This window comes from Oryzias latipes, chromosome 5, assembly GCF_002234675.1.
Source record: "Oryzias latipes chromosome 5, ASM223467v1".
Classification (NCBI taxonomy): Eukaryota; Metazoa; Chordata; class Actinopteri; order Beloniformes; family Adrianichthyidae; genus Oryzias; species Oryzias latipes.
This window is the reverse complement of record NC_019863.2, coordinates 26,236,949-26,247,639: the sequence shown is the minus strand read 5'-3', so window position 1 is coordinate 26,247,639 and position 10,691 is coordinate 26,236,949. Positions and strand designations below refer to the sequence as shown.

General features: G+C 42.1%; 1 protein-coding gene and 1 long non-coding RNA gene across 2 annotated transcripts; both read left to right on the top strand.

Moving 5' to 3' along the window:
• The first annotated feature begins 3,936 nt into the window (after positions 1–3,936).
• Positions 3,937–7,278, top strand: LOC101157208 (protein snail homolog Sna). Its single transcript, XM_023955153.1, has 3 exons — positions 3,937–4,245; positions 4,727–5,236; positions 5,852–7,278. Exons 1-3 carry the CDS (start codon positions 4,170–4,172, stop codon positions 6,034–6,036), a joined length of 771 nt encoding a protein of 256 aa, XP_023810921.1. The 5' UTR covers positions 3,937–4,169; the 3' UTR covers positions 6,037–7,278.
• Positions 7,279–7,632: 354 nt separating this feature from the next.
• Positions 7,633–9,143, top strand: LOC110015167. Its single transcript, XR_002290293.1, has 2 exons — positions 7,633–8,935; positions 9,004–9,143. It is a non-coding gene; the product is annotated as an uncharacterized LOC110015167 (long non-coding RNA).
• Positions 9,144–10,691: the final 1,548 nt, after the last annotated feature.

Here is a 10,691-nt window from a genome sequence, read left to right as displayed (position 1 = left end):
AAACACTGCTCAGCATCCACTGGGGATGTTTTTTTGAAAATGTTTCTTCTTTCTTTTTTATTTCTCTCACAATCTTTTCCGCAATAATAAACGAAACGTCTACGTTTACTGCTCCGATGCTCATTACCTTGATGTGTGATGACAAGCCAGTCCTCCTCCTTTCCTTCTCCAGACTTCCCATCTTCAGACTCCTCTTCCTCTCCAAAAAGCAGACGTGCGATTGCTCTTAACATAACTGCTCCTCTTCTAAAAAAATGAGCGGAAAATCTTGAGATTTTAACAAACTTAAGCAGCAGAAGACAAATATGATCACAGATCACCTCCCTCTAGATCCAAGTTAAGTTTGATCACTTTGTTTATGATCCCATGTGAGCCTTTCTTTATTGTTTTTCAAAGTTCAGCAGCATTGAGTCAGCTGACTGAATTGTCCAATGATATTCCTGTAGGATAGAGGAAGGAGGTCAACTCCTCCTTTATTTCACGGTATCGGATCCATCTGTTTCTATTCGGCGAGGAGGCGGAGCTTCTGTGGTATAACATATTCCTAAAAAGGCTATCAACTCTCCATGAAATATTTTAGTTTTACATTGCATCACACTTTATTGTTCGTCAAATGTGTAAAATAAATAAAAAAATGTAACGGTAACTTTTTTCGGCGAAATTACAGACAAATCAACTAAAAACCCAACAAAAGTATCTGACATATTTCAATTTATAAACTGTTGTCTTTTACGATCAAATTGATCGAAAGCAGCAACTGTTGTTTTTCAGTCTATTAAAGCCAACAACACTCACCTGCGATTAAAGATGTGTAGTTTTACTCACAAAATGTGTAGTTTCAGACTGAAAATCTATTTCAGATGCAAAAAAGAAATATAACAAAAGGGACTATATGATAAATTAAAGTGACTTTGTCGGCGTTTATTTCAAATTTTCAACTCCAACCCACCCACGCAGTGGCTCCGCCCACAACAACAAAGCACCAATCAGAGCGCGTTGTTTGGTTTGATTCTTTCAGAGATTAAGCGTGTTTGATAGCAGTGATTCTTTATGTTGCTTTTGCGTTATTTGCGAGTGTTGGCCCGGGAAAGTCCGTTTAGTAGACAGGTTAGGGGTTTGTGTCACCTTTGTGGAGACATCTGAAGACAAAGCAGCAGGAACTGAGAGATTCTGACGCTTTCAGCGACTGTTTAGCTGCTTTGCCTGCGTTTACTCTGTAAATTATGTGATCTCTTCTGGCAAAAAAATATTTTCTTTCCAAGTTGTTTTTCTTTTAAAAAAAAAGTCAAGATCAAGGTCTTTTCCTGGCACCAACTTTCACGTTTCTGATAAGAAACATGAAAACATTTGGAATGAGATATTTCATTTATGATTTTTCTTTACAGACAAATTCTTAAGTAGGCCTAACAAGTCCTTCAGCATTCAGTCTATTTTAAAGGGCTATGTCTTTGATTTAAAACTAGTAGTACCCTGTTACCTTTTCTAAACTTATAGGTTTTAAGAAGAAAAAGGCAGAACGTAGCCCTAAAGATAATTGGTCAATGGGTTCATTAAAAAAAATTTCCATGTTCGACTAACGTTTGAGGTTTTTGGCTGACGTCCTATTGACTGGAAATCCCAAAGTGAAAATGGGAAACGCCTCTGAAAACGGCATTCATTCATTCATTTTCTTAACCGTTTTATCCCTTTCTGGGTCATGGGGCTGCCGGAGCCTATCCCGGCCACTTGTGGGCACAGGCAGGGGGGACACCCTGAACAAGTCGCCAGTTTGTTGCAGGGTAGAATGTCTTCACTCACACACCCATTCACTCCTGCACTCACACCTATGGTCAATTTAGAGTTGCCAATTAACCTAACCTATGAAGCATGTTTTTGGATGGTGGGAGGAAGCTGGAGACCCTGGAGAGAACCCACGCATGCAGAGAACATGCAAACTCCACACAGAAAGGTCCCCCATTGATGTTCTGTTTTTCACATCCCCCAGCTGGGACTTGAACCAGGGGCCTTCTTGCTGTGAGGCAAGAGCGCTAACCACTGCGCCACGGTGCAGCCCTTTTGTCTGAAAACGGCAGAGAATGAAAAAGTAAAGATCCTGTGGGACTTCCAGATACAAACGGACTGGGTGGTAATGGCGAACCACTTGAAAATACCAAGTGATGGCAACGTCAGGAAGAAGGAACATGAGAAACTGAAGAAATTCCAGGGACTTGGGGGAAAAACTTGAGAAGTGCCTGTAGTAACACCTAAACTAGAAGAGTGGATCCCTGTAAAGACCTCAGACATCCTAGTTCGGAAAAGTGCATAGCTAGGAACAGCAGACACTGCGCCAGACACTTAAGCTCCCAGGCTTCTGGTAGAGAACCCGATCACTCATGAACAGCAAGAAGGGATTTACTTGTTGCCTCGTCAGTTCAGCAAATCATTATTGTTGTTGTCTTAGCAAATTATTTTCTATTTTGTATCTTTTTTTGTGTCCCACAAACCCCATAGTTTTCATGCTGTCAGCGGTGTTTATAATGTTTATGTCTCAAGAAGCAAAAAACTAAATATAAATATAAGTTTGACTTGCTGCAAAACACCTTATAACATTAGTTGTCTTTAAACCTGTAAAATGACCTTTTCCAAGTTTGTTTAATGCACTGAAATGTTTATTTTTCTTTCCATTGAAGCACAAATGTAAAAAAATTGATAAAAGGTTTCCTTTGATGTGAGCTGCAGCAAAGAACAATATAATATATTTGATACAATTCTGTGGTGTATTTCTAAAAAAAAAAAATCTTAAGAAAGGAAGGGTTTTTATCTAATAATAACATTTAAATTCCCCAAGAAACAGCTGGAAAACACTAACACTATTACATTAAAAAAATATCTAAAAACAGAATATTTGACTAATACAACTAATTAGGACAAAGTCAAATAAGTAAAAGTAAAACGGGTTAAGTAGGGATGAAAGAGTGCATTTGGGAAGATGTAATGTTATTATTGTTGTTGCCATTGTTTTGTGCTTGTGTAGAAGGAACAGATTACATAAGAATATTTTTTTCTTCAACTGTTCCTCTTGTCCAAAGCATAAAAGAAGGGTTAATGACATTGAACACTTTGTCAACTAGCACAAACAAACAATAAATAAATGAATAAAGTTTGTCCAGATATCTTAATTATTCTGAAAACATATGAAGTAATGTGTTTTCTATATATAATATAAAAATTAAGAGATAATTTATCATCTTTTTATAATGGTTTAGGCTGTTTGTTGATGCATTTCTTTCATTTGTTAAATTGGATGAGGGAGTATTTTTTTAAAATCAATTTTTAAGTTTCTTCATAAACAGGGAAATGTTAGATTCAGATTAAATCACGACATTTTTTTATTGCTTATCTTGGTGGCATCCTTCTGTATTTTCTGATTTAAGTCGAACAACTCATTACTCATTTTCTCCAGGAGGTGGCGCCACAACTCCATAGACGCTGCTGAGATTGATGAACTCAATATTTAAGGTTTCGTTCGGAACAGAATGTGGGAGAATTAGATGACCATGGGAATGAAGTTATAAATATCACTGTGAGGGGTAAAAATAGAGTATATTAATACACATTTATAATGCACAATTTGTGATTTATTTAAAAAAAAGAGCATTAAGGCAGCCTATGTAATCCGAGCAATGACGATTGATTTCTTCTTATGAACTTCTTTCTTTCCAAACTCCCCAATTGCGCACTTTTTTCAGTTTGGTGTTTTTGCAGCAAACATTATAATCTCGTCATGTCAGCTCTGTCTCTTTACATAGAAAATCTGAGTTTTCTTCAGAGCCCTGTTGGATTCCACCGTGAAAACGCTGAGAAGCTCCTGTTTCCCCCCTAAGAAGAGTGTGACGGCTTCTTCCTAAACACTTGTGCAGCGAAATGCGGGGTGGGGAGGGCCCTCGGGGCGAGCACACCCCTACTGCCTGTGTAAGAGCATTTCAGAACAGAGACCAGCATTTAGTAACTCTGCACTAAAGCTATCACTCCGTTGCTGAAGTCCAACCCAGACTCTTAGTTGGACCACAAGAGGATATTTCTGGGATTCTCCAGGACGCGCGGAAAACGACTGGATCTGCTCTTTTCCACCGTGCGTCTTGGCCACGGGTTGTTTTTACGCACGGAGAAATTCCCCTTCCACAAGGACAATGCCTCGATCTTTCTTAGTCAAAAAATACTTTGCTAAACAAAAGCCAAACTACAGTGAACTGGAATGTCAGAATGGTAAGTAGTTCGTTAATACTACTAATAATAGTTAATACTTTTTTTGCCTAAAAAACTGTCCTTGCCTAAGTGAAGCAAACTTCACGGCAAAGCACCTGTTGTGTTATTTTAAGGCGAGTGGAAGAGCATTTTTGAAAGCAGGCGACTCCCAAATCAAGTCGGGGCCCGTTAGATGCACTTTACCCCCTTTCTGCGCGCACACAGAGCTCTATTCATGTTACAAGCCCTCGTGAATACGTGGGAGGAAACAGCCCGTGGAACTTTCCCATATGGCTTTTATTTTATGCTCAGTCAAATCTGAGGAAAAGACATGGATCAGTATGCCGAATAAGTACTGAACAGAGGTTGGCCAGATGTTGGAGGTTTATAAAATGTATTTACATGTTGTTACTGTATTATTTTAAAATTCAGATTTAAATAAGTTGATTTTATATTTATCCAGCTGCTGACTGTGGCCACTGACTGTCCCCCCCTCTTTCAGACTCTTCACCCAAGAGGTATCCTGTTGCCGAGCTTTCATCAGCAGACGGCTCTGCCACCTGCTTCACCACAGGTCTCCTGTGGGACCTGAGTGTCATCCCGGCCCTCTACCTGCCCACCTCTGAATCAGAGCTCTCTGCAACCTCAGCCCCCCTGGACCTCAGCTCCCCATGCAGCCTCAGTAGCAGTGCCAGCAGCAGTGGGGAGGAGGATGAAGGACGCTCCTCAGACCCTCCCAGCCCTGAACCGGTGCACACATACACCCCTCGACAACGGATGAAATGTACTGGTGTCATGGCTCATATCAATCCCCCAGAGGAGGAAGAGAGAGAGACCCACGTCACGGCAGCCAGACCCGCTTTCCTTTGCAAACACTGTCCCAAAGAGTACACCAGCTTGGGCGCTCTGAAGATGCACATCCGCTCACACACCCTGCCCTGCGTTTGCACCACCTGTGGAAAGGCTTTCTCCCGGCCGTGGCTGCTGCGTGGCCACATCCGCACACACACAGGTAAGATCTGAAGCATTACTTATCTCCACACAGTAGAAAACCCCCCCCCCCCCCCCCCCCACATTTTTGTGTTCCACATCTCTCTGCAGTTGTTGTGAGTCAGCAGGTCATTCTCTCATCATTGGAGCATGACAATCAATCTGAAGAACTCTACTCTCAATCAGTAGACATTATCACACAGGGAAGCCCTGTGTAGACTTAGTACTCATTGATCACTCATTGTGTTTAATGTCCCAGCAACAATGACTGCTTGGCTAATTATCTTATCATGGCTGCTGAAGAATGGGGACAGAGGAGGGACAATAAAGCTGCAAAGAATGTCTGAACGCTTGCTGCTATCACTGAGCTCTTGGAGCCTGCAGCAACTTGTTAGCGTGCTAATCTCATTTGGCTCTGATTGAATCATGCTAATTCAGTCAGGTCCTCAGCCCCCACCATCACCACACAGCCATGTGTTTCTTCATTATCTTCTCAATGTGTATGCATGTGTGTGAGGTGTTAATGGGGAGCTTGTGTGAAGACCCTATCACTGCATGAGAATGACCACTGCAGTCAGACGCAAAGAGATCTGCACTCAAGTCAGGTTAATTTTTTTTTTCATCCACTTCTGTACAGGAGAGCGACCATTTTCCTGCCCCCACTGCAACCGGGCCTTTGCTGACCGCTCCAACCTGCGAGCTCACCTACAGACCCATGCAGAGGTGAAGAAATACCAATGTGGTGTCTGCTCTCGCACCTTCAGCCGCATGTCGCTGCTGCAGAAACACAGCTCATCGGGCTGCTGCTCCACCTCAGTGTGAGACCCCACGAGTGAGGAGGAGGAGACTTAACGAGAGCTCAGAGCAGAGGAGGACTCTTGGATGAAGAGATGAGGTCTGCACAGGCCCACTTAGGCTGTTTTGGACCTGAAAAGCCCAATTTTAACAGACCTAGAGGGAACTAAACCCCATTTATGGATCTGACTTTACAAGCCTTTCTGCTTCTCTTTGCCATTATTTTACAGCTGAGAAGCAACATTCATTTTTTACTTCCAGTCTTCCATAAGGGCTTGCGGGAGGACCAAATCTGATCAGAACAATGCAGAAACTCACTTGTTATCAGTCTTTTTTGTTGGTATTGTTTCCATTCCGAGCAGCAAGTATGTTGTGAACTTTTTATGGTAAGAGGGGCCTTTTCCTGTCTCAGTCTTGGTGCCGGTCAGCTCCGGCCGGATCATGGCTTAGACACAGCTGCTCAGAGGTAGGGGTGCGTGGGTGGAATAACTCTCTTGGCGTGTCACAAAAGCAAATGCACACACAGCTGTCTCTGGTAGTGCGGCGCAGATAGATGAGGTGCTAACAGGTGCTGAAGCCATGACCTTCGCTGGTCCAGAGCAGGTGACTTCCACTGCCCTTGGTTTGCTTAAGAGAAAAAGAGGAAGTATGTCATAACAGAAGAATGGCACCAGTTTATGCTTTTTTCACCAGTGAGGATGACTCTAAGCCTCTGTTATGACTACACTCAAACCTTCAATTTAAACTGATGAATTTCAGAGATATAGGAAAATCTGCTCTGCTATTTTCCAAAGAAGATTTAACATGAAATGAAAACAAAAGCCATGCACTCCAGGTTACCACAGTGTTAATAATACCAGCCATATAAAAGCCATATATTTGTGATGAATGTTCCTATGAAATTGTAATGCATTTTCAGCCAAAATGTGCCTTATTTTACCTCATTTGGTAGCTGTGGCTTTAAATTTCTATCACAGTATTAGCAGAAATCCACTCTATTTGTTTTTTTGAACCATAAGAAGGCTGGGACCAAAGAATTTTACAGTTTACACCACAGAAATGTGGTTGAAATGTGATGAAAGCCTTGTAAGATGGACAATACAACAATGAACTTTAAAACTTTCCTAATTATTCTCTGTTGGTTTTTTTTTGTGCAATGATGTGTTATTTCATCAGTTTTTTTGTACCATGCTTGTGTGTTCACTTGTAAAACATGTATGTTGTAACTGACAACTTTTGATTCAATAAAGTAATTTATGTTTATTAAAACGACTTTAGACACTTGTGTAACCCTTGTGCCATCCTAGGCACTTTAACATTGCTGCGCTGCGCTGAACCTTTTTTCTTCAATGATTTGTGAACCTCACCGGTGTCCATGGATTACATGAAATCTTTCCTCCTTTATCCACCTTTGTCATGGTAGGGAGAACACGTCAATGCAAGGGTGGGGTCTTCTAAGATAGCGCAAGGGTTAAGCAACACAACAGTTTGATTTCTGCTATGATATGAGTTTGATCATTAACTGGGAATTTTCTTTTTTCCATCCTATAATTAAAGAAGTTGAAGTGTCCGTTGTTTGGTGAGTAAACTGTAGACGTGCAGGTGAACACAGGGTGTGATGGGCAACCGAATGCACCTGCTTCCAGTTTCCACCTGCCGTCGACTTCACACCGTCACTGAGCAAACATGGAGGGATGTGCCGACGTGAGAGACCTCTGAATTGACATAACAGTTTGAGTGAATTTGCATGTGCTCATTCTATGATTTTATCTGCAGATCTATTTGAGCTGCTTGTGTGTATTTTCTCCTCTTGCTAGACAGTGAGTCAGAGTCTTTCCAGACTGGGGCTTTTAGATTCCCATGGCTCCTCTGCTGTAAGTCAGTAAGGCAAACTACTAGTCAGTTTCCTGCCAGTCCCTCAGTCGGCGTGTGGGGGCCGAGGCTCGGTGAAGAGTGAGGTAAGCTGTTCCACTAACCCTTCCTGATTTTGAGTCAGGGAAATGTGCTCGAGGCAACTGCGGCATCTTCTGCAGCGGGTTGCACCGACTAACCTCAATGCCTAAATGATTCTGGAGCACAAACCAGGCTCTTCAGACAAAGTAGGTTTCACGTAAGCCTAATGATGGAGGTTGGCTTGTGATTGTTGAAGGGGACCTACTGTTCGCAACAAGCAGGTCAAGCTCTGGGCTAAAAGAAATATTTTTCTAAATATTTTTCGATTTAATTCCGCCTTCCAGTGTGGTGTTTGTTTTACCACCAGCTGCGTAGTCTTGTTCAGTCCATAGAAGTTTACATTTGTCTGAGATGAAACTGCAGCTCTTCAGGCGTCTTCTACAGAACCAAAAACACAACACGCTCCCTTTCTTGTTCCTTGGGGAGAGCAGAGGCCTGGATGTGAAATCTGAGAGCATTTTCCTGCTGTGTGCTTTACAGTGCCAGAGCACTCACTGTAATTTACCAAAAGTGGCTGCTATTTATGCCATAAAGCATGTGTTTAACATTCCTGAACCCCGCTGTGTTTGTGTATTCCTTGCTCTCTCCCACTCACTCTCTCGGCTGTATTTCTGTTTATATGTGTGTGTCTGTGTGTGTATTAAGTGGAAACGGTCCCTTCAGAGCGGCAGGCCTTTCCCTCCTCACAGAAGGATCATCTCTTTCTCTCGGAGACAAGGCCAACAGGAAGTGGGAGTTTACATTGGCCTACTTTACCACCACCCCCCACCCCAAAAAAAAGCTGCCTTTTAGGATGAAAAGCTGCAAAGATCAAGTGCTTCATGAGCTGCACTTTGCCACCACCAGCGACACATCCCATCCCCCCCTTTCAGCTGTCCCACCCATGGCTGGTGTCTTACCAAGCTTTCGGGGTGGAGTTGGGTGACCGAGAACTTAAAAGTGGCCTTCGCTGGAGCAGGAGTCTGTGCTCAAGGTTTGTGAGGCAGGAAGGAGCTGTCAGCATCTCCTAAACACAACTCATACTGCACTTATGACACACAGAACCTGGAGAAAACGCTCCCAGGAAAAGCTCTCTTTCCCTCATTGTGGCTCAGTGGCAGACGTACCAGTTTGGGGAACCGCAGGCGTACAATAACATGGGGCCGTCTGCAGCATTTGTATTACGGTAATAATTTTTCTAAGAAAAAAAATCCTTACAGAGGGTAAAACCTCCTTTTAACAACTTCTTCACTAGTCAATCAATAAAATTTTATTAATGAAACAATTTTCACATAAAAGCACAACACAAACTCTACTTTTAAGGTGCGTTCAGGATAAGATTTCAATGTTAGATCAATGTACAGACGTGATCAGAGGTCCAGTGGCATGATTTAAGTCAAAAAATCTGAACTTTGGCAAAGAAGACGCGTCACATCAACCAGTCAGGGATTCAGCTTTGGCACCTAACATGTTGATGATGGGATCAGCGGGTGGAGTCCAAAACCAACACTGAGGAAAATCAGATCTTTCTACTTCTGAAGTTTGGAATGTTTTTCTTTTTTCCACTGAGACAACAGTAAAAAGATTGTCTAATTTTATTCTTGTGCTTGTTTTTCCCTCCCCGGACAAATGTGGGACACCACGTCATCAAACTGGGTCACAAAGAGAGGCTGAAGTACCGCTGAAAGCATCCGTCATTCAGACGCAGCTCCTGCGTTAGATGATGAAGATGGGAGAATCTCTGAATGATCTCATGAACCCAGACATGGAGTCGTGATTACCAATGCTTTTGTAGAGCTCTTCAAAATAAATAAACCGGATCTCTCGACATCATCTGTGTCTTCTATGCGTTGTAAATGAGATATAGTCAATGCCTTTCGTGTAGTGATGAGGCTAAAAAGTGTACGGTAGCTCCTCCCACATTTGGCTGAAGCATATAGTTTATTAACATGTTTTTGGACGAGCACCCAGCAGAGAATTTGACACAAGTTGAAAAGAGGCAGTGGACGCAAATTTGACGCGTGAATCCCATTTGGTGTGAACGCAGCATTACACCGGGCTTGGCGAATTTGTTCAGAATCGTCACACTTTTCTTCCGAAAGTGCTACTTTCACTCTGGGGCGACTTGTATATGTTTATTTCTTCTTTATCACGGATTTTCTGGCTCCTGTGAGTTTTACTCTGGAAAATATATTACTTGAATGATGTAACAAGACAGTAGGCCTACACCATGAAGTGGCATCATTTAAAAAAAAATTCAACCAATTTACCATTTTCTATTTCCACAAATATAGCCAATTTACTATCTTTGCCTTTCCTCTCTCTCTCTCTCCCTCTCTGTCCCTTTTCTTGTTACAGTTGGTTAAGAAAATGAATGGATGGATAGTTTTCTTTTGTTTCCTTTTCTTTTATTGCATCAACAATATAATGATCATTTTCACCGCTTCATCTCACCACTTTTAAACTCTTCAAAAAAGCCTCTTTCTGCTGGCTGGACCAGCAGCAACCTTGCCTATGGTAACTAGCTGTTGAAGGAATAGTCCATTGCTTCACATGGGTGGGGGAGGACAAACACTTTCAAATGAGCAGTATCAATTTACGTCAGCAATTTGTGCTCTTTATGATTTTGATAATAATGCAAGTCAAAATTAGACATGTTTTTTTTTTAAGTGTTCGGCTAGGGGTCTCAAAAGTGTTATTCAGCAACGTTTGCCTAATGGTAAGTCCGCCCCTGTTTTGACAGACTCAAT